This window comes from Symphalangus syndactylus, chromosome 5 (assembly GCF_028878055.3).
Source record: "Symphalangus syndactylus isolate Jambi chromosome 5, NHGRI_mSymSyn1-v2.1_pri, whole genome shotgun sequence".
NCBI lineage: Eukaryota > Metazoa > Chordata > Mammalia > Primates > Hylobatidae > Symphalangus > Symphalangus syndactylus.
Genome location: NC_072427.2, coordinates 152,329,356 through 152,353,489, shown reverse-complemented (window position 1 = coordinate 152,353,489; position 24,134 = coordinate 152,329,356). Strand labels below are relative to the sequence as shown.

The window sequence follows — 24,134 nt, the reverse complement described above, 5'->3', positions numbered from 1 at the left end:
AAGGCCCCTAAACCAAGATAGGGGGAAGAGTCCGTAGAGCATGGATGAGCTTTGAGGGGTCTGTGTACTGCATGGGCTCGCATGTAAAGGTGTGTGTGGGGGCGTGTGCCCATTTTTCTGAAAGGCAGATCTAAACATTCATCAGATTCTGGAAAGATTCTATAACCCAGAAAAAGAGCTTGTGCTCCAGATGAACCCCTTCTACCATACGGTGCAGCACACAGAGCCAGGGCCAAGAGGCTGGGCAAAAAACCACAACTGGCTCTGCCTGCTGTGATATTGGTGGAGGTACTCAGCCTCCCCGGCCCTTAGTTTCCTCCTCCACAAAAATCGGGATAATGCGTGCTTTGCAGAGTTACTGAAAGAACTGGAGAGAAGGCATGAGAAGTGCCTGATGCGGTACTGGGCTCCTCCTCCACTGTTACTAATAATGCCCTTATTGCTTACAACACTATTTCTAAGAATGCCATTTTACAAAAATTAAAAAAAACTTCCATTTATTGAGCATCTTCAACTTCAAAGCAGCCAGATGCATTATAAGGTATTTGATCCATCCCCACAATAACCCCATGAGGTTGGCCCTCTTCCCGTTTCACAGATGGGAGAACTGAAGCTGGGAGGAGTTCAGGGGCATCCCCAAGGCGGCAGGGCCTGGTTAGCTGGGTGAGAAGCTGGGCTCCTTGCCACCAGGTTGGGCTGCTCTAGCAAGGCCAGGTCAGCGAGGGGCGAGAAGAGCCATGGCGCTTCATCTTGGGTTGGAGGAAACCTGAATTCACAGCCAACCCCACCCTTCTCTCCCTGTCCCCTTTCCAGCCGCTACTGGCGCCGGTGGAATCGGTTCTGCAGAAGAAAGTGCCGTGCCGCAGTCAAGTCTAATGTCTTCTACTGGCTGGTGATTTTCCTGGTGTTCCTCAACACGCTCACCATTGCCTCTGAGCACTACAACCAGCCCCACTGGCTCACAGAAGTCCAAGGTGAGCGGCGGCCCCAGCTCTGCCCTGGTTTCCTCCTGGGAACTCAGCCCCAAGGCCCAGGGGAGGGCATAACCACAGGCAGAAGGTGGATGGGAAAGCAGCCAATGGTCGGGGCTCTTGGCAGGTGCTGTGCTGGAGACACCAAGGGCCTGGCAGTTCCAAAGCCCCACAATAAAATGCACTACCTTGTTAAAAACAGACACGGCTCCCCTGACTGGGCCCATACCATCAGTCTGCCCCAAAGTCGCTGTTGGGCCCGGGTGACGAGGAAAGGGGCTGCAGCTTGTTTGTCTATCTCAGACCCCTGGCTGCCAACTTCCCAGCATGGATTTTAAATACCTGGGGGCCTTCCTGCAGCCCTGAGGTGGCCTTAACCAGAACATGTGAGGATGGAACGAGCAAAAAGGCAGAGAAAAGAATAGGGCCTGAGCACAAGGAACCGTCTTCAATGGGTCATTCATTCTCATTATCCTTCCTTGGGCCCCTAGACGAGGGCCCCACTAGCCAGGCCTCAGCATCATTGCTGAGCAGGCAAGAAGACCTGGCCCCATCCTCCACAGCTGCTTTCCAGAGTCCTGGGAGGCAGGGGTCTAGTGGTGGAGAAGTCAGACTCAGACAGTGCAGCTCCAACTGTTGGCTGTGTGGCCTGCACGGATTACTCACCTCTTTGAACCTCCTTTCTCATCTCTGAAAATGGGCATGATGATGGTGATGCCATCCCCACAGGCCTACTATGAGGAGCAGAGATTGTGTGTGCTGAGCCTATGGTGCGTGGGAGATGCTCAGTAAATGTCTGTTATGATTATGATGAGAGAGCCCTTTCCCATTGGCTTGGCCCTAACTTCCGTTCTGGCTGAGGTGGATGGGAGAGGTGTCATGGGGGGTCCTTTTTCCAATGGAGATAATGACTATATTTCCTTTCCCTGCCTCCCTCTCTGCCTCATCTGGCCCTGCTCGGATCTCATCCCTCTCCTGGGCCTGCCAGACACGGCGAACAAGGCCCTGCTGGCCCTGTTCACAGCGGAGATGCTCCTGAAGATGTACAGCCTGGGCCTGCAGGCCTACTTCGTGTCCCTCTTCAACCGCTTTGACTGCTTCGTCGTGTGTGGCGGCATCCTGGAGACCATCCTGGTGGAGACCAAGATCATGTCCCCACTGGGCATCTCCGTGCTCAGATGTGTCCGGCTGCTGAGGATATTCAAGATCACGAGGTACCAGGCGACTCCTCTCATTTTGGAGAGGGGACTCGGAGAAGTTCTTCCAGAGGGCAAGGGAGGTGGCAAGGCCTGGGTGGGAGGGGGGCTGTTCTTCCTCAAAGGGTGTCTCTGAAGTTCACATGCAATGGGAGTAGTTTGTGTTCATTTAGATGGCACATCATTTGGAAATTCCTCTGGCTGCTAATACCAGACACTCATCTCAGTAGTGTCAGCAAGCTAGGGACTTATTCAGCCATGGGAAGAAAGTCCAGAGGCAGCTAGCTGAGGTGCCTTCAAGAAAAGGGTCAGGGACTGTCTCTTCTCCTGTGCTTCACCAGCCTTGGTGTGGATTCCTCTCCAGGGTCATAAGATGGCTTCTGGAGATTGGGCCATCACATTCAAATTGGAGGTGGGAGGAAGAGAAAGGAGCAAAAGGACCAACCACCCTAGCCAAGTCAGCCTCTCCACTCCCAGAAGTCACTCCCAGACACACCCATTAGGACTGCTGCTGTCAAAAAAACTGAAAATCATAAGGGTTGGCAATGACATGGAAAAATCGGAACCCTTGTGCACTGTGGGTGGGAGTGTAAAATGGTGCAGCCACTGTGGGGAATGGTATGGCAGTTCCTAAAAGCATTAACGATAGAATTACCCTCTCATCCATCAATTCCACTTCTGGGTATATGCCCAAAATAATTGAAAGTAGGATCTCAAAGAGATATTTGCACACCCAAGTGCCTTAGACAGATGAATGTATTTTTAAAATGTGGTCTACGCATACAGTGCAATATTATTCAGTCTTAAAAAGGAAGGAAATCCTGACACATGCTACAAAGTAGATGAAACTTAAGGACATTATGCTAAGTGAAATAAGCCAGTCACAGAAAGACAAATACTGGATGATTCCATTTATACACGGCTCTTAGAGTAGTCAGATTCACAGAGACAGAAAGCAGAATGGTGGGCGCCGAGGGCTGGAGGGAGGGGGCAGAGGGGAGTTAGTGTTTAATGGGTTCTGGAGATGGAGGATGGTGGTGGTTTCACAACAATGTGAATTTATTTAGCACCACTGAATTCTACAGTAAAAAAAAAAAAAAAGGTTAAGATGGTAAATTTTATGTTATGTGTATTTTAACACAGTGAAACAAATTGGAAGAAATCTTCCAGAAATCTCAGCAAAGGGTTCTGTTCTTGAGCACCTGAGCTGTTAGGGAGGCTGAGAAATGCAGTCTTCTAGCAGGACAAGTTCTGCTGAAAATGCAATCAAGATCCAGCCACTGCAAAGGGCTGTGGACACTGCACTGCAGATGGCGTTCACCCTCTGTCCACATGGCCACCCCTCCATATGTCAGTCCAGCTCCTACCCAAAGCAGGCCATCTCCTTCACTGTCTAGGCAGCAGTGACTCTCATGACAAGGACAGGGCTGAGGGGCACCATGCTCTAGGACAACAATTTTCACCTGATTGTGACCACTGGGAGTGGTGGAATCAATTTATTGGATCACAACCATCATTTTAAAACAGCTCTACTGAAATAGAATTCATATCCCATATATTTACCCCTTACAATGTGTAATTTAATTGTTTTTTATATTCACGGTTATGCAACCATCACCATGTTCTAGTTGTAGAACATTTTCATCACCCCAGAAAGAAACTCCATACCCACTCCACATTTCCCCCATCTTCCCTCCCAGCAACCAAATTCACTTTATGTCTCTATAGAGTTGCCTATTTTGGACCATTCATATGAGTGAAATCTTATAATATGTGTTTTTGTGATGGCCTCTTTGACTTAGCATAATGTTTTCAAGGGCCATCCATGTTGTAGCATAGATCAGTACTTTGTTTCCTTTTATGGTGAATAATATTCCATTGTAGGGATGTACTACATTTTGTGTATTCATGTATCAGTGATGGACATTTGGTTGTTACTATCTTTTGGCTGCTATGAATAATGCTGCTATGAACATTCATGTTCAAGTCTTCCTATAGATGTAGGCTTTTGTTTTTCTTGGATACATACCTCGGAGTGGAATTTCTAGATTATTTGGTAACAATATGTTTAAGATCTTGAGGAACTGTCAAGCTGTTTTCCAAAGAGAGTAAAGCATCTTACATTTCCACCAGCAATGTATAAGGGTTCCAGTTTCTTCACATTCTCACAAGCATCATTTTTAAAGAAAGAATGAAATAGAATAGGAAAACATCAGAGGGTCTCACATGAACGTAAGTATTGTTTCATAAAAAGCTGAGATACAGACCTGACTTGCAGTAGAATACACATTTGCAGTATAATATATATTTCTTAATGTGCGTTATGGTCAACCTTAGAAGACATAAGGCAAACACCTGGAAGGAACTTTCAACCTGTGCCCCTCTAAGGCACAAGTCCCCTGTCCTTAAAAATCTGCTTTGGGAGCTCCCAAAATCTCTGCTTTGGGAAACCTTTGATAACAGGGGCACTAAAACCATCAGTTGGATTGTGATGGGTAAAAAGGGATGGAGGTTGGTGTCTTCAGGATCTGGAGCTGACGGCACCTTGCTCAGAGCGTATTTCTGAGTGTCCCTAGGTATTGCTCTTCTCGTCACAATTCTCCTGGCAGCCACCCAGAGCATGGTCACATGGTGTTGTGGATGGTCCAGGGAGGTAGGCATTTAAAGTGTTTCATTTAGTGCACAGAAAGGACTCAATATGCAGAAGCTTTTATTATTCATCTAATATTATGATGGCTATTATTAGAAGGAAGAAGGAGAAGGGCGCTAATAGTGACCTACATATTCACATACTCTTGTTCTTACTTATTTACCCACCATGTATATACTGTGTATTGAGCTCAGAGAGATGGAAAAAATCGAAAAATAAGGCGTATGGCATGAACTAAACCCAGGAGAAATGTATAGTCTGGTTGGGGAGATGGAGTTTGTGCACATGAAGAGATGAAAGGAAAATCTATGACAGAATATAATGAGCTGGCAAAGTGTGGTAGGTGTGGGAATTACCTGCTGTGGGAAATTGGGAGCAGGAGGTAGCTCCTGGAGAAGGTTGCGTCTCAGATGAGGGACTTAACGGGCATGCACGATTAAAATCCAGAAGTTTAATGCTCCTAAGCAACAGCCTTCTTTCCCTCTGACCCCATCGAAAGAGAGCTCTTCCTGAGTGTCCTGAATACGTTGGCATTACAGAAAGTCCTTGGTTTACAGTAAAAGTGGTAGAAATCCTTACAACAGCAATGATTACCATGCACCAGTGCTTACTCTGTGCCAGATAGGGTGAGCCAGAGGCCTACGAATGTTAGCTTGAGTAATTCTCCCAACTACCTACATGAAGATGAGGATGAGGATGGGCTACTACTATTATTATTCCCACTTTGCAGATGAGAAACTGAGGCTTCGAGAGTTGTCAGTTGCCCAAGGTCACAAAACTGCTCACAGGTAACACTGGGATTAAAAGGCAAGGCAGGTCTGTGGTCTGACTTGAGGTGCTATGCTCCTAACCACTGCCGTGCACTGCAGAGCTGAGAGCTGGCCTGTCTTCTTGCCTAGGTCCCTGAGACAGGACTTAAAAGATCTTTATGCCCTGGTTCTTGTTAGATAATTGCCAATTCTACTTGCTCCTCCTGGGGTCTGTTAAGCTATTTTTAACTTAGAGTTTTCAATGCCTCTTAAATAACAGGGGGCATATATATATATATATATATATATATATTCCTAGAGAAAAGAAATCTTGCTGCTATATATTGTTATGACATCTTGAAAAGATTTAACATTCATTCTATTTTTAATCACCAATTTATTTCTAATCTGAAGATATTGCCAAGAAACCATTTTTAAAAATCTATCTTAATCAGAGAGCTTCCTGTAGTCCCTCCACAAGAAGGAGTAGTAGTATTTTCAGACCTCTATGAAGTCTATAAGCAGAAAAAATCATTGTCTAATTGAAAGTGACTTTGGCAAAGGCCATCATCTTCCTATTTTCAAGTCTCCAAAGCCTCTGGGGACTTTCGGAAAGCAATAAAGAGACTAATTAGGTTGGGGAATCCCATATGGGATTCATGGATCCCATAAGTCTGTCTCCAGTGCCAGCCTTGGGACTGGGTGACAGTGACCAAGAAAAATGCCTAAAATATGGGTTGGGAGTGGACATTGTGGTGCCTTCAGCTGAACCTTGAAATGGGTCATCTGTGCATGGTCCTGCCATCAGACAAATGCATGCCTTCTTCTTCTTTTAAAATATCTTGGAAAATACTTTGCAGTGTCTTGCTGCTACTCATATGTAGAAAAAATTTCTTCTCTCTCTCTCTCTCTTTTTTTTTTTACAATGTAGTCTGAACTAGTAATTGCAATTCTTAAACTTAGCTGAACCCATGAAGGAGCTCATTAAGGAGCTCATCTCTAGAGATTTTGGCCAGCAACTCCTGAAGAGTTCCATGCTAGTGGTCCAATGACCGACCTCACTTGAAGAACTACTGGCCTAATTTCCTACTGCTGCTCTTGGTCTGCTTTCTTCTCCTAAAATACTGCCCTTCATATGCAATCGGAAAACTTGATTATTATTCCTCCTCCTCCTCCTCCTCCTCCTCCTTCTCTTCCTCCTTCTCCTCCTCCTCCCCCTCTTCCTCCTTCTCCTCCTCCTCCCCCTCTTCCTCCCCCCTTCCTCCTCCTCCCCCTCTTCCTCCCCCCTTCCTCCTCCTCCTCCCCCTCTTCTTCCTCCTCCTCCTCCCGCTCTTCTTCCTCCTCCTCCTCTTCCTCCTCCTCCTCCTCTCCTCCTCCTTCCCTTCCTCCTCCTCTTCCTCCTCCTCCTCCTCCTCCTCTTCCTCCTCCTCCTCCTCCTCTTCTTCCTCCTCCTCCTCTTCTTCCTCCTCCTCCTCTCCTTCCTCCTCCTCCTCTCCTCCTCCTTCCCTTCCTCCTCCTCTTCCTCCTCCTCCTCTTCTTCCTCCTCTTCTTCCTCCTCCTCTTCCTCCTCCTCCTCTCCTCCTCCTTCTCCTCCTCCTCCTTCTTCTTTTTTCAAGACAGGATCTCACTCTGTCACCTAGGCTGGAGTGTGGTAGCATAATCATAGCTCACTGTAGCCTCAAACTCCTGGGCTCAAATGATACTCCAGCCTCGTCTCAGCCTCCCAAGTAACTGAGACTATAAGTGTCATGTCTGGCTAATATTTTTATTTTTTGTAGAGATGGGGTCTCACTATATTACCCAGGCTGGTCTGGAACTCCTGGCCTTAAGAGATCCTCTCGCTTGGCTGACCACCTTGCCCAGCCAAAAAACTTGATTCTTACATCTCCACTGTCTTCTCCAGACTGTAGTTTCTAATTCTGTCAAGATGGTACTTTTGATAGTTTTTGACTGAGAAAACACATCAAGGTAAGAGCTACTATGAATTCAGCAAAGCTTTTAAATTTAAATTCCTGTACATCTGTGTATGTTTGAAAAGTGGTAATGTCAATGCACGACAAGGCTGTTTATTCAGAGTAGTATAATGCTTGATGTACACATGGATTCATGGATCCCTTTCTAGAATTCTAGAATTCCAGGCTGCTCTTCCCTTACCCAGGGCCCATGGTCCAAGGGTCGGGAACAGGGATCTAAATCAATGGTTCTTAACCCTGAGGTCATGACACACTGGTACATCCAGAGCAGCTGGATAGTGTATAGCAAATAATTTATTACTGAGAGCTGAAATTCCAAAGTTTGTGAATAGTTTCTTTAAAAAATAAAACAAATTAATATTGTCCTTGTAACATAATAGCATCACTCTGTCACTTGCATTACAAAATGTTCTATGAATGGGTGAGATCCGGGTGGACTTACAACTCATCCATGATGTCTTAAGGGAGCAGATGTCTTTGATGTATCATTATGAGGAAAATGAATTATTTACATACTTATATTTTTTGTGTTTTGTCAAAATCTGAGAACACCTTAGGGAGTATGCTACATGTATGAATATCATTCATCCTATTGTTTCAAGACAAAAAAAAAGGCCAGGAAGACTGTACTAGACTGTAAAAAAATTATAGAAAAGAGTGAGGAAGACAAGATGCCTGCCCACTGAAAACAGTGGGGCACACGCATGGCCATAATCTTTGTCATCTTTGAGTAAATGCCCCAGTACGGTGGGCCTCCCAGCCTCATGATGGATTGGGTTCTTCTACCTGTGGCTCTCGGTGCTGCCCAGATGCAATATCCAGTTTGTCAGCCCAGTCTGACATGTTCTGTGGGGTGGGAGAAGGGCTTCAGACAGATTCAATCCGGATGTGATACCAGTTTACTAATTGCATCTCATTTTTGACACACTTGGTTTTCAAGTGCAGTGAGGCCCCTCTAGCACTTGCTGTTTTCCCTCTCGCACCTTCAATCCCTCTTTATTTCTCCTGCTACTCCTCCCCTGCAGCTCCCTTCCCAGGCCTTGAAATGGGAGCTGGGGCTGATTCAGCACAGACAGATTGGCTCATAAATCTTGGCCACATATGGGCCCCATAGAGCTCCAGGTAAGAGCCGTTAGCACATCTCCCAGGCTCGAAATGTCTCCATGTCCCTACCAGTGTCTGGCCTTGAGCAGCAGATGCAGCCCCACACCCTCCCAGCTCTCCCATCACCTTCTAGCCCCCTCTCTTCTCAGGCCCCCTGGAGTCTCTGAGCTCATTGAGGGCCATTATTAAGGAGGTCTGTTTGGCAGATGCCCAGTTCCCTGGCAGGGGTCTATGGCAAAGGTAGCTCAGACTCCGGAGCCTGCAGTGTGGCTGTCAACACAATGGGTGGTTCTCCTCTGGAATGGGAATGGACTGGTGTCACCTACTAGTAGAAAGATTAAGAAGATGCAGGTGAGGATGACTCCCTAGCCCTGACACAACTGTGGTTGGAAGGGCCAACTAGGTGACACTGAGTAGCCCCGTGGCCCAGAAGCTCAGAGAAGCACGCTGCTAAGGCCATCCCCAGGTCCAGACCAGACCACCTTGCCCGCTTGACCAGGTTACACTCCCCATGCAGGTTCAGTTCTTAATGTGACCGAGACGTCTGCTGCAAACAGAGAATATAAGACCTTTGAACTTGTTAACCAAGTCAGCCCTTGCCTCAAAAGTGAAACCACAAAATGATCTTCCCAGCCTGCTAGAATGGATGGGAGCAGGGGCAGGTACCGGTAGAAACTGAGCCGGTAGATGAGGCGTTGGGGCCCAGGCTGTCCCAGAGCAAAATACTCTAGAATTCTGCTTGACTCCCAGCCCAGTATATACAGTTCTGCCTCTGGGCATTCTAATCCCTCCCAGCTCTATTGTTTCTTAAGGGGCCGGGGCTCAACTTGACAGAAGCTCTGCTCTGAGGACACCCACTCCTGTGCTCACTTGCTGGATGGATTCTACCTGCTTCCCCAGGTGGCCTCAGCCAACTCTCACTCCTCTTCACTCCATTGCCTCCCATGAAGCCCCAGCCACACAGATTCACCACAGGAGATTGCTTTATAAATGCTCTTTTAACAATAGATCACTTGCCACTGAAACTAAGAATTTTTTTTAGCCTTCAGGATGAGAACATTTTGGGCAGGTATCAAACTCAGTTATGACCTTCTCTGGAACACAGAGAGAATAGGGTGGAACATTTGCAGAGCATCCGAAAGTGGTGGGTACTGTTATTTTGAAGATCTCTTATTTATGGCAAGCTCAATGCTCTGCTCTATACCTAGAATAAAGGTAAAGGACCTGGGCCTGAGCTCTTTGAAGCAAAAGGTTCATGAGATGAAAGTTCCAGTTCAAGGAAGGCTCGGGTCACTTTATATTATAGGAGAGGAGGAAGAATTCCACAGAGCCCCAAACCCAGAGACAGACCTAGGGAAGGGGAAACAAATGGAGATAAAAGGATTTCTGAACAGATGGTGGTAACTTAAATCAGGAGAGGCAGAAGGAAAAGGCAACAGAAGTGACATGGTGGTCAGCAAGTGAGAGGGCTTAAAGGGAGGCTGGGAGTAGGGAGGTAGAGGGAAGGAGAGAATTTAGGTGGCAGAGAACTTGATGTGATGAAAAGCCCTCAGATGTGCCGCACTTTAAGGATAAAACAGTGAGCCGAGTGGGTCAGATGGGGGATGGGGGATGGGGTGAGCAAGGACACACAGTTTGGAGAGAATGATTCCAGCAGGCGGAGAATGGGAAAGGAAAGTTGATGCCAAGGATGGCGATGCAGGCAGAGTGTCTGGGGGGTGATCTAGAGCTGGACATCGGCACCCGGGTGCTGTAGAACCCACAGTACTGAATGTGAGCTTGTGGGCATGTGTGTGTACTGCTCTGATGAGAGAGTGCTTCATTTTTCCGCTTCTCCATGAGGTCTGTGACCAAAAGACATGAAGTTCTTTGCTCTGCTGCTGCTCGCTTCTCTCCAAAGCTCTTGCCTTTTTGGTGTGTGAGCGTGTGTATTTCATACTTTTGACCAATGAGGAAAAAAGCTTCAGTTGATTGTGAATGTGCCGTTAACCCCTCTAGTTTACCACCAGTGAATCTTCCTAAAAAAAGGGTGATTCTAGGATAGGAGGCCATCACCCAATTTTCAGGCCATAGCTGTGCAAGCCATCAGACCACATTAAGAGGAGGGAGTGTGAGGACCTGCAGGACCGCCAGCTGTTTATTTAAATGATGTTTCACATCACCCTACCCACCTCAAAGGCTGCCACCTGGACACCTCCAAATCCCATCCATATCAGTGATAGTGAGCCCCCACCCTCAACCTGCTACCAGCCGAAGCCTGCTAGACTCCAGAATTCAGCCCATCTCCTCTGAACCCTATCAGCATTCTCTGCCACATCATCATTTCAGCAATTCCTTTGTCTCATCTTCTAGATGAGCACATAAAACACCCCCGATAACTTCCACATGAGGAATGGAAGCCTTCTGCTCAGCTCATCACCCCTCGTGATGCCAGGCCCCGGGCAGCAGCCTGCCCTCTTTATCCTGCTGCAAAGGAAAGGAAAGGACAGGTGGCAGGCCTGCCTCGGGCCCAACCCCATCTTTCTCCCTGTTGAATGGGAAGCAACAGTAGGCTGAAGACAAACGGCACAAAGAACCATATCTCTGTCTGTCTGAGCCATGTTTTAACTACGTTACTGGTCCCCAGGACAATGTCTTTCCCGCCAGGTGTTTTTCATGTAGACAGTAGGGCTGGTGCCAATTCATCTTTTAAACAGAGGCTGACCTGTGCTGTCAAAACTGGGACCAGTGAATTTGAGAATGTGAGTTCTTCCCCAAAGGTGACACATGTTCACAGTGATCTGGAAATCCCACTCCCAAGATTTGCTCAAGCCACAGAAATCCTGTTTCCTGTAGGATAAATTGATACATATTAGTTTGATGCATGGTCTGGCAATGGAACAGTAAGGAATCTCAGAAAATCCCTCCCCATGGATGTAGGGAAGCTATGGGAATAGGAAGGCTATGGGAGCAGGGGCAGGCAGCCACTTCTCACTGTTTGGCAAAGTGTGTTCAACTTAAGTGCACACACACACAAACACACATGCACAGAAGCAACCATGCAACTCTGTGGCCCCTTGCCTTTCCCTCCAGGAAGTACCAATGTGTCATACGAATAGTAAGGTTCATTCATTCTCTGAACAAAATGTTTGCTCATCACCTGCTTTGGGCCAGGCACTGTTCTAAGCTCTAAGGATATAAATGTAATAGATGAGTTCCTTCTCCCATGGCCTCACATTTTGGTGAGGGCAAATAGACAATAAGCAAAGATGTAATTATTCTTTGAGAGTGATGAGGGATATAGCAGTGGCCAGGGGAGATGTCAGGCCTGAAGGAGCTGAAGGGGTGAGCCCCACCGACGTCTGCCGAAGAACCTGCGGACGGACGGCAGCACAGCCTTGGCTAGGCAGGAGCGCGTGTGGGAGTTGGAGAAAGTGAGAGGGCCTGAGGGAGGGGACTACAGCTGGCTGGTCGCTGAGGCTCTGGGGCCAGAATCTGCAGCCTCTGCCAGGCCTTTGGGAGGACTCTGGCTTTGACCCAGAGGGGAAGGGGAGGTGATTGAAGCAAGACTGAGGCTTCGTGGGCCTCACCTCATAGCAACACCCGCTGCTGCTGCAGCTTGGAGATCAGCTGCCCGGAGCGGGGGTCCAGGCAGTGAGGATGAGGAGGCCGTGGGAAGTGGCCAAAGTCAGGACTCGTTTTGAAGATGGCGCAGAAGGATTTGCTGATGCGGAGTGTGAGAGAGCCAGGAAGATGACTCCGAGGACTTTGCCTTGAGCCAAAAGCTATAGTTCTCAGTTCCTTGAGATGGGGAAGGTGAAGGGTGGGAAGCAGGAGCTCTGTCAGAGCACGAACCCGGTGTTGTGCAGCTCAGACTTTCCCAGACACCCCAGGGGTTGAAGGAGGCAGGGGCGGCAGGGAGAGTGGGCAGAGGGTGCTCCTCCAGACACAGCTCTGTGTCCCCACCCGCGTCCTTGCCTTTGACCTTCGCTCTAGGAGATCCCTGCCAGTTTCCACGCTCCATCTCCGCCTTCCCAGGAGCGTTTTCCCCTCTTAGAGACTGGATCTGTTCCTCGCCCACAGTCTCCTCCTCCCTGGAGCCCCAAAAGCATTCTGAGGGGCTCCCGGGTCAGGAGTGCCCCCCCACCTCACCATCCCTCTCTGCCCCTCATCTGGGGCCTCCCCAAGACTTTCTTGCTGACAGCACCTGGCCCTCTCCCTCTGCAGCCATGACCTGCTTGTCAGGCTCCTGTTGATCCCCATAGCTGTCAGACATACCTGAGTCTCAGGTATAATTCCAGTTGGAGTTATTTCCCACATGCGTCTTTACTTCATGAAAACGAAGGCTCCAACCTTCCATGGCCATTAAGGCTTTTCCAGAATCTTCCATAACAGTTGAGTGCACAGAGGATCTCTAGAGGATTTGTGACTTCAGTGCACATGTAGACACTCTTCCCTCAGATACAACTGGAAATTCTTGTTATAAATATGCTTAAAGTTGCTGGTTCCCAACTCCCAGCGTATTGGCAAGTGTTGGACTGGCCGCGTGAGGATTACCCCAGCCCCAGAGTCAGAGATTAGGGTTTCATGGTGCAAGGGAGGGACCTGGGAATCAGGATTTAGGAAATGCTAACACACCCCCACTGGAATTATTGTTGTTGTTGTTCTGTTATTAATTAATTAATATTTTAGGACAGTGTCTCACTCCGTCACCCAGGATGAAGGGCAATGGTGCAATCTTAGCTCACTGCAGCCTTGAACTCCTGGGCTGAAGTGATCTTTCCATCTTAGTCTCCCCAGTAGGTGGGACTACAGGCATGCGCCACCACACCCAGCTAACTTTTTAATTTTTTAAAGATGAGGTCTCACAGTGCTGCCCAAGCTGGTCCCGAACTCCTGGCCTCAAGCAGTCTTCCTGCCTTGACCTCCTAAAGTGACAGTCCTCCCAAAGGGGGTTATAGGCATGATCCACCACCGTGCCCAGCCACCTCTACTGATGTTGATCACTGGGCAGACTTGGGAAAACTGCTTTAGCTGTAAGAAGGGAGGGTGTGCTACCCCCAGAGAGGTTCTTTTACTTTTTTCTTTAAGCAGATCACTACAGCCTCTAGCCTGCAGGGGCGCCAGGCAGTCCATCACACATACTGGGTTGTACAGAATTTATTTAAGGACAGAGATCGGGAAGCTGGAGGGGGACAAAACCCTGCGATCTTGTGCCGTCTAAAATTTAGAGCCTATTTTGGTGAGACAAGACTGTATAGAACAGATACAAATAAATGTATATTAATATTCTACAACAGAGGGGGTATGGCTGGCAGGCAAAATAGAAGTGAGGAAAAGCTGGATTTGTGGAGGCCAAAGGTGCAGATTGGTAAAGAGATCATGTTGCCATCCAAACTATGACCCCTCTGCTTCTGTCCCTTGGTATGGAACCATTCTCTGCAGAGATGAGCCCAGGCTGTGACTGCAGTGGGAGTGGCTTGCATGTCACTCACTGAAGCAGCAAAAGCAATCCACTGTCTGGATTGGTGATGAGCTGGGAATCTCTCAAGGGAGTGACCTAGGAGGCAGGTGGGCCAGAGGGGGCCAGAGGGAAATGGGATTGTTGTGTTCTTGCTCTTGCTCCCTGGGGCCGTGTCCTTTTGCCACGGTGCACTTCCTGGTCCTGAGCTGACCCTCACACAGGCGCCCACCCTGCATCCAGCAGTCATTAGTAGGTTCTCCCTCCCACTTTGTCATGAGAAAGGGATTCTCCCAGGATTGCTGTATTTATAGTGGAGAGAGGCCCCAGGACTGTAAGGAGTGGGGACCTCCTCCCCAAGAATCCCACTGAAAGCCCATGTCCACTCAGGACCGAGCTCCTGCCCACTCAGAGGACTCGTGCTTTGAGCTGCCCCAGTGGGTGTGACAGGTTTGCTATAATCTAGGATTTCCCAGACTCACCTGCTGATCAGAATCCTGTAGGATGCTTGTTAGAAACAAAGATGTCTGAGGCCGGGCGCGGTGGCTCACACTTGTAATCCCAGCACTTTGGGAGGCCGAGGCGGGCGGATCACGAGGTCAGGAGATCGAGACCACGGTGAAACCCCATCTCTACTAAAAATACAAAAAAATTAGCCGGGCGTGGTGGCGGGCGCCTGTAGTCCCAGCTACTCGGAGAGGCTGAGGCACGGGAATGGCGTGAACCCGGGAGGCGGAGCTTGCAGTGAGCCGAGATTGCACCACTGCACTCCAGCCTGGGTGACAAAGCGAGACTCCGTCTCAAAAAAAAAAAAAAACATGAGACAAAGATGTCTGGGCCCCAAACTACAGCTAATGAATCACAGTCTCAAGAGGAAAGGGCCCTTAAAGAAACAATTCTTAGGACGGGGTAAACTTGGGAAACCACCAAGCCATGAACTCTCTCTTACCCATGGGTGACCTAATTCCTGCCTCTGCTAGAAAGCTGCTGCCTGGGCTGAGCTCAGACTGGCATTCATGGCGGGGGAAGAAAAGCTTTCTTTCTGTTTAGAGACCAACAGTGACAACAGTGATTACCAACCTTTATCAACTATGTGCCAAGCACTCTGCAGGAGGCTCTTTGGGGAAAGGTGGATCATGTCACGCAATCCTGCCATAGCCTAATGAAGCAAGGGCTACAGCAATCTCTATTTTTTTCAGATGGGGATACAGAAGGCAGGGAAGTGAAATGTCTTGTCCAGAGGCACATGCAGCAGGTAGCCGGCAGAGCTAGGTCGCAGGCTTCTGACCACTGCCGCCCTCTCTTCCCCAACAGATTAGTCATCCTGAGACCTTGAATTAACTCCCTCCAGGGTGGCAACTCACACCACCACCAACACCCCTCCCCCACGGACAGGGAAAAAGAGCATAGAGTGGCAGCTCCTCTGAGAACCTGCAGTGGGCAGTTGTGAGAATGAGGCACAATGGGGAGGACAGCAAGGGGCAGAGTGCTGACCTCCCTCCTGTTGGCTCTCAGGTACTGGAACTCCTTGAGCAACCTGGTGGCATCCTTGCTGAACTCTGTGCGCTCCATCGCCTCCCTGCTCCTTCTCCTCTTCCTCTTCATCATCATCTTCTCCCTCCTGGGGATGCAGCTCTTTGGAGGAAAGTTCAACTTTGATGAGATGCAGACCCGGAGGAGCACATTCGATAACTTCCCCCAGTCCCTCCTCACTGTGTTTCAGGTACGGACTCTTCTCTGCTGGAATTCGGACTCGGGGTGGTTGAGTGGCGGGGTGGTGGGGGGAGTGTGGGAAGCTGCACCCTTTCACCGGGCAGCCACAGCCAGCCTAGGTCAGCCCTGGAGAGCCCATGCCCGGGAGAGTCTTGAGTTTTTTCTGTAGTTTCCCTGTCCCCATCTGCCATGGAATTCCACTAGTGGGTGGACCATTAGGGGAAACAATATAAGTGGTTTAAAAATGCCTTCTCAGGAGAATATCTTGAACCCAGGAGGCGGAGGTTGCAGTGAGCCAAGATCGCACCACTGCACACTCTAGCCTAGTTGACGGAGCAAGACTCTGTCTCAAAAAAAAAAAAAAAAAAAATCGTTCTTATCCATGGAATCCTTTACTCAAATTCTCCATGAAAGCCCAAAACCTAAAGAAACGCAGACTGCTCTTACTGGGGGAGGGAAGGGTGACGAAACCCTGGCTTTCCTACCCACCATGCTTGTCCCTCCAAAAAAATATTACTAGCCCATCAACTTTGTGATTTCATAGATATTTTGGCTTAGGGCAAACTCAAAGTGGCATCTATTTAAGTTTAAAAGCAGATTGATTGAGAGGTAAAAATGAATCATCACATGTAGATGTGATCAAAATCTTGAAGATGATGCCCCAATGACGAATGTTTGGGGAAAGCTGGTGTAGCCTCTGGCTGTCTCAGCAAACACACGACTGCAAAAGGGCCCTGATGCCTCACCCCCAGGAGTGGCTGATGGTCAGCTCAAGCATGTGTGGGGAAAGTCAGAGATCTTTGGGCCAAAAAGCCCTTTTAGTCACCCTTCAAATAATATGCCAATGGCCAGGCATTTTGTCTACGGACAGTTCAATAGCTCAGAGCCCCTGGGGAGGAGAATTGGGGGCCAGGAGGAGGGAAGGAAGTGAAAGGGAGATTTTGGACAGTTTTGTTGACGTAGTGGGGCAGGGCAGGGTGGTTTTGGGTTTGCTGCTGGTCTAACGCTGTGTCCCTTATTGGTGGGAATGTGTCATTCAGATCCTGACCGGGGAGGACTGGAATTCGGTGATGTATGATGGGATCATGGCTTATGGCGGCCCCTCTTTTCCAGGGATGTTAGTCTGTATTTACTTCATCATCCTCTTCATCTGTGGAAACTGTATCCTTTGCTGCTGCCCCCCAGCCCCCAGCCTGCCGCACAATGCCAAACGGGCACGCCCCGCAGGTCCGGGCGGTCCTGCTCGGGCTCACACCACCCAGCCTAGAACCCCGTGGCGGTGGAGGTGGGTCTGGGTGGAAACCTGCAGCTTTGGCATTGGTGAGGTTCACCCTCCTGAACCCCTTCGGGGCCGCAGCGGCGCCGCGCTCCAGGCGCGCTCTCGTCGTAATCTAGGCGAGCGACGCCCCCTGGCGTTGCGGCGTGTGCAGCCGCTCACACGGCCTGAGACAGGGACGCGCTGGAGCGGGCCGCCTGCCCTGGGGCCAATGCGTCTGCTCAGAGGCGGGACGCTCCGTGAGGGAGGATGAGCCGTTGTCCTTCAAGTGACCTTCAGCTCTCCTCCCGCTTTTTGGTCAGCACCCCTCTCTCTGATGCTGCTCTCCAGGACTTTAGTCACAGGCAGAGCTGCACAGACTTCAAACAGCCCCAAAAGCTCCTTCCTGATCCTGGCTCGGGCAAGTTTCCAGGGTCACAAGCCACCGGTGCTGCGTCTCCTCCGCAGCTCATAGCCCCGAGAGAGTCACGTCCAGAGCCAGGGGTAACATAGGAACAGCTGTGGGCCAGGTCCCAGCTAAGGCAGTGCAGAAAACACAGTCACGGAAGCCTGCAGACGAGGTTTCCTCTTTTCCCAGCTGGATGACCTCTTGCAGATTGAAGGTCCTCTACCTCAATGTCTGTAAAATGTGGCAATGGAATCATAGAACCTACTACGTAAAGGGTCGTTGGGAGTTTTAATGGGATGTTGCATGCAAGGCCCCTGCCACATTCAGAAGCCTCCCTGGACAAGCCCCTCTTCCCTAGCCTGGGTTGCGGCTTCCCTCTGTGTGAAATGATATGAATGTCTGGGTGCCTGGGGCTGGGGGTCAGACTTCACAGACTTAAAGCCCCCTTCCAGCTATGCTGTCTTCGATTCTGCAGTTCTCTGACCCACAGCGTTTCTGTTGGTGGAGTGGGCTGGGGAGAAAGGGCAAAGAACTGTCTCCACTGGGAACTCCCAAGCCTTGGCTGGCTCCAGCTGGACCCTCCAAGGGTCTTCGTGTGTGCAGGCTCACATTAAGAGTTGGCAGAGATACCAAGCCACCCCCTCAGTGCCCAGTTATAATAAAGCCGCTCTTAAGAGGGTTCTGCATCCTGCTAGAGACAATGCTGTTTATAATGTCGATTACAGCCAGTCATCTCAGCAGGGAAAGCAATTATGAAACCCCGCAATTAAAGTGCAAGGCAGGGCTTGCTGCCTCACTCCCGCCCGCTCCAGTGTGCAGGCTAGCCTGTTCTCGTCCCTCTAGATAGCTCCAGGTAGCTAGGAGGGTGATGGGGAGGAAGGGGAGGGGAGGAACACTGTTGGGGTCTGACTCCCTCAAAGTGATTCATCCTCAAGCTCTCTCTGCTGAGGTGCTCTACCCTGCACATCCTGCATCCCCCGTGCCCCCTGTGCCCACCAAAACCCCAAGCCAAGGGTCATTTTCTTTAAGAATGGACACAAACAGATATCCTACTGAATGTGTTCTTGGCCATTGCTGTGGACAACCTGGCTGATGCTGAGAGCCTCACATCTGCCCAAAAGGAGGAGGAAGAGGAGAAGGAGAGAAAGAAGCTGGCCAGGTAACCCTCTAAGCTTGCCCAGGCCCGGGGCTCCAGGGCTCCCATTCCAGAATGTCATCCCACTGGTGGCAGAGAGAGGCTTGACTGCCAGCCTCTGTTGGCTGTCCCTCTGCGGAGGACTCTGGGTTTGGGGCTTCCTAAGTTGGGCCTCTCTCCTAATTCCTAAGCATCACTCTGGTAGGGACCATCATGAATTATTATAATCTCTGCAATGGTGTCATATTCTCCACCTGCTGGGATTATCTTTTGAGAAGCTGTGATAGGTGGCAGGAGTGTAGGGTGGGGAGAGAGAAAGGCAACCACTCAGTTGGGAAACGCAGCTCCAGCTTACAGAGGGAGTCCTCCTCACTACTTTATAATTCATCTCCAGTGTTAGGAAGGCAAGACGGGGCCCTATGTTATATCCTATCATTGTCCAGATGGGACAGTTCCAGGCCACACAGCTGCCGGGCACTGAGCAGAGCTCCTCCAGGAGCCCATCCTAGATGAGATCCACCATCCTTTTCTGCTTTGGCGACCCAGGCATCTCTGGAGCTGCAAGAGGCCAACTGCGTGTCAGGCAGAGCAGGTGTGGCTCAGCCCCGTAGCACTTGTGAGTGAGCTGCACACGAGAAGTGTCCTGGAGAAAGGAAGATGGACTCAGACCCAGGGGATCTGCCCCCTCTGGCCCCAACAGGCCACAGGGCGGTTCCCTCCTACCCTGTTCCCTATCACTCCAGTAAACAGCCATTTATTTTTTTCTGCTGCTGACTGGCCAGGACTGCCAGCCCAGAGAAGAAACAAGAGTTGATGGAGAAGCCGGCAGTGGAGGAATCCAAGGAGGAGAAGATTGAGCTGAAATCCATCACGGCTGACGGAGAGTCTCCACCCACCACCAAGGTGAGGAGCTGTCTCCTTCCTGGAGCTGTGAGGCCTGTGCTGGGGAGGGAGGGCCACAGCCTTCCCAGGCCAGAACCCTGTGGAGAAGAGGAGAGAAAGAAAGACACTCAGTGGAAAGAAAGCCAGTGGGGACTAACAGGAGAGCTAGGAGGGGGAAGAGAAGGCAGATTGGCTGGATCCCAGCCATCTGCTGATGTCTTGAGAGAGATATGCAAAGGGACAAGTACCTATTTTTGAGCTAAGTCACTGACTAAAATGCAACTTCAAGGCTACTGCAAGCCTCTTAACTTGGGGACATATCTAACTGTATTCTTCCTCCTTCTCCCCCGTGACTGTCTAGATCAACATGGATGACCTCCAGCCCAATGAAAATGAGGATAAGAGTCCCTACCCCAACCCAGAAACTACAGGTACCAGTCCCACTGCCTAACCTGGGATTGGGAGGTTGGGGGCAGCGATCTAAATTCTAAAGCCACGTGGGAGTGGCCATATATTAGGGACCATGGTTCCGGTGTCCCTCTGTAAGTACCTTGCACTGCTGAGTGTCTCCTATCTCTATATTTAAGCATCATCAGTCAGCATCTGGGAGACAGCTTTGTTTCTGGTTTGCTCATAATGAGATCACATTTGAGCTGTGCTTTTGTGTCCTTTCCAAGCTGGATTCTGTGTACATTTAAATTTTTGTTACATTACATGTTGTAAAATCATTATTAATTTATATAATGTATTATTGTGGCATATGTTGCAACATTATGCTCACTTAATATTAATAGTAAATCCCAAATCTGCCTTGCCCCTACTCAGGAGGCAGTGTGGAGTGCAGGGACAGCTGCCACCACAGATGTCCCACTTGTTGCTTTAGAAAATGATTTCAGGTCTCGTTATAAAAGGCGCGCTTGCCGACTGCATCTTCTTGTGCTTCTGCCTGACACCTACATTGGCAGGCAGTCTGCTTCTCAAGGGCTTTAATGTCAGAGGTCAGAGGTCCTCCCTCCAGGCCTCACTTCCCAGCCCCCTGAAATCCCACACCCTGTACAAGGCCTGGGCTTGCCTTCCTCTGACCTAGAATTGCAGATATTATCGCCAGTTTCAAGCTTGAAGTCAATAACATGCTATCAAGGGACTGTTGATTTTACTGACATTTCCTTGTTCCTGTAGGTTAGGCTATATTTGGGTTGTCCACCAAGTTAGGTGGCTGAGAACCTCCTACATTTATGAGCAAAGCTCGGTTTCCCTTTTTGCTTTCCCCTGGTTCTCTGCTTAGAACACTCACAGGCATCCTTGGGAACCAGACTCCCTGTGGTCACACCATCCTCACTCGCCTCCCCCTGCAAGGGAATAGGATGTAGTTTCCTGGAGCTTGGATAGAAAGAACAGAAAGGGTGTTTTCATATGCAGGGCATTAAGCCTTCAAAGTTCTTAAAAACCCTTCTAGGGTGAAACTGTTAGGGAATTTCAATGACGTACTAGAATTATTGAACAAATGCAATGGGAGGATCTTGTCTTGATCCTGAAGCAACAAAATACACTTTAAAATGACATTTTAGAGGTAACTGGGGGAAATTGAATATGGACTGGGAACTAAATGACTTTTAAGTAGTTTTGTTAATCTTGTTAGTATAATATTTTGTAGTTCTGTTTTTAAACTGTTGCAGTGTTTATGGCCAGAGTCTAAAATGTTTACGAGTTGCTTTGCTTTTAAAATATTCCAACAACAAAAAAAATGGGGACAGAGAAGATAAACGGAACAAGGTCAGCAAAACGTCCAAAGTTGTTGAAGCTGGCTATATATATGAGGTTTAGTATGTGAGACTGTACTCTTGCGTAAATCTTTAAGGTTTAAAATGAAAGACAGTAATAAAAGAAATTCCTTAGGGCCCTCAGAAGAACGCTCCCATGGGGCCAGCCTCCAGGATGGGCCTCCCTGCACACACAACAGGGCAGATCGGGCATGAGGGTCTTTTCACACAGGCACCCAGCTGCAGCCAGGCCTGTACGGCAGATATACCTCTTGCATCTTCAACAAAAATCTCAAATTCTGTCATTCTAAATCTGTACTCTTGGCTTTTGTCTTGTTTGTTGCTCTAATGAAATCAAAGGGAAGAATGTTAAAAAAAAAAAAAAAAAAAAAAAGGGCTAATGATTTTGTCACCAAGTCGGCCGTCCTAGAAATGCCTCTCGCATAGCTACCTAGTGGCTCTGAGGATGGGGGGATGCTTACGCTTTCCAGCTGTAAAGCTCTTCCCACTGTCTGCTGAGGCCTCAGGATTCTTGAGATTTTTGAGCATACGGCCCGCTCCCTGTCATTTCTGTTGGTTACATGTGTCTCTTTACTTTTGTGTTGAGACCTCTGGTCCATACCCTGAGGCTGCCCTGACTGCCCTGCCACATACACCAGCCACCACTCCGGCCTTTGAAGCCAGCCCCAAGCATGCCCATTTGTGCACTATCCCTGGTCTCCAGGTCCTCATCCAGGAGGTCCAAAGGGCAGCATGCTCTTACAGCTGGTGGCCCCACGCATGGACCTGCCCCCAAAGGCTAAGTCAGCCTGTGCTTCCCAGCTCTTCCTGCCTTCCCATTTCCTCCCTTTCCTGCCTCCACAGTCAGCTACTGGATCCTTTAGTGCCAGGTGCAGCAGAAGTTCCCAGAGACTCCTCCGAAGATCACGTGGCCTGTTGTCTCTGTTCTGGTCAATCTCTGGTTCCTTCCTGCTTCTCTTTCTCCCGAACCATGAATGGTGAAGAGCCTGATCTACCACTGTGCTCCCAACTGCTACCCCTTCCAGGCCAGTGGCCCCTGCCATACCTGGTTCATGCAGGTGCCCCTTAGCAGGCAGCACTGGTGAGCGTCCCTCCTGCTCTGCCTTCAGCCAGACCACTAGGGAGAAAGGTCCGGTGCCATAGAGCACACTGCCGTGCTCTCCTGCTCCCTCCCCGTCCCTCTCTTGCTCTATCTCCTAGGCTCACCCCCTGCCCTCTCCTTCCCTCTTGGGCTGTCCAGATTGCACCCAAAGCGATGTATCAGAGTGGCCAAATGGGAGCTGGACTCCAGAGTGCACTCTGCTGGCTGCAGCTTCAATTGCCCTCGCATGACCACGAATAGTCAGAGGAGGGGCCTGTTTCTAATTCAACAAGGGGCCATCGAGGCCAGCCATGGCCCTAGAATCCTTCCCTCTCTGTTTCATCTGAAAAGCTCGCCAGCTGCTTTCAGCCTCCCAGATCAGTATACCCTAATTATAGAGAAAAACCCCAACTCACTGAAAAGAAAAGTATTGTGCCCAGGTGAGTGGAAGCTCATTCTACTTTTGTTTAATTTATTAATTTATTTGAGTGAGCATGTAGATGTTCACGAGAGCCACTAAGGACTTTAAGAGGTACACATTTAAAAAAAGGAGTGCCACCGGACACTGAGTAGTCAGCACCGCCTGTGCTGGGGGAGGCTTTCACTGCTGCAAAGGGTTCGAGGACAAGGAGAGCCATGAGGTGGTGGAGTCTGGGGGCTTCATGCAGAAAGGTGTCTTGACTGAGCTTTGAATCAGGGAGTTGGAGAGGCTGAAGGAGTTTTTTCAGGATCACACAATCATCAGAGATGCTGAGAGTTGGGAGGAACCGTGTAGATATTCATGAACTACTCATGAAGCATTTACTGTGTGCCAGGCACTGTGCTAGGTACAAGGGACGTGGGGGTCCCTGTGGTGGGCAAACAGGGAAGACCCCCACCCTCCTGGAGCTGACATATCAGTGGGGAGACAGGCAGCAGGCAAACCAACCAAAAACGTGACATCACATGATGTGAAGATGGTAAAATCAAGAATTGTGTTAGGGGATCCTCAGGGGTCAGGCTGCTTTGACTGTGTGGTCAGCAAAGGCTTCTCTGAGGACACAGCATTTGACTGGAGCCTAAGGGATTCAAAAGAACTAGACATGGAATCGAGCGAAGAGCTCTCTAGGTGGAGAGCCTGAGTGCAGAATCTCTTACGGGGATGCACTTGGCTATGGGGACTCCAAAGAGGGCCAGTGTGCCTGCAGCAGAGAGAACCAAGGGATCGTGCCCTGAGGCGGGAGGCTGGGGCAGGGCAGGAGGGCAGGGCAGAGGTACAGGACCACGTGGAAGGCTGGGTCTGATCCAGCGCCCTGGAGGGCCACCAGAACGACTGAGTGGAGGAGGCCCTGACCTGATGTCCAACTCACCCTTTCAGAGATTCCCTCTGAGTGCTGTGTGGATAAAGAGCAGTGGTGGTTGAGAGCAGAATGGGGACAGGGAGGATACTTGTGCAGTATCCAGGCAGAGGGGATGGCAGCTTGGGCAGGGGATGGTGCTGGAGGTGCAGAGAAGTGGTCAGGCTTGGGGTACATTTTGCAGGTAGGACCAGCTGGATTCACTCATGGCTTAGATGTTGGAGAGAGAGAAAGAGGAACGTAGGGTGACTCTGAGGTTTTCTAATTGAGCCAGCGAAGAGAAAATCCCCAATGCAGAAACTATATCCACCACCTGTGCTCCTTGTGCCCCAAGGCACTGCTCTGGGTGTCTGGCCCTTACCAACCAGGCACTCCCTTCAGCTGGTAGCAGACTCTTGTGCCCTGCTAGAAACTAAGCTCCTTGAGGACAAGAACCATGGCTTTGTCTTCTCAGCCTT

The 24,134-nt window shown here is 49.5% G+C and overlaps 1 protein-coding gene across 22 annotated transcripts in view; it reads left to right on the top strand.

Moving 5' to 3' along the window:
* The window catches only part of LOC129483539 (voltage-dependent L-type calcium channel subunit alpha-1C), a 630,682-nt gene that overhangs the window by 504,104 nt on the left and 102,444 nt on the right, over nt 1–24,134 (top strand). For all 22 annotated transcript variants that reach the window (XM_055281126.2, XM_055281127.2, XM_063639851.1 and 19 more), the window contains exons 12-18: nt 814–974; nt 1,960–2,185; nt 15,599–15,806; nt 16,837–16,957; nt 18,505–18,619; nt 19,378–19,498; nt 19,839–19,908. In XM_055281126.2, the coding sequence (XP_055137101.1) occupies nt 814–974; nt 1,960–2,185; nt 15,599–15,806; nt 16,837–16,957; nt 18,505–18,619; nt 19,378–19,498; nt 19,839–19,908 (1,022 nt within the window). The remainder of the gene's footprint in view (nt 1–813; nt 975–1,959; nt 2,186–15,598; nt 15,807–16,836; nt 16,958–18,504; nt 18,620–19,377; nt 19,499–19,838; nt 19,909–24,134) is intronic.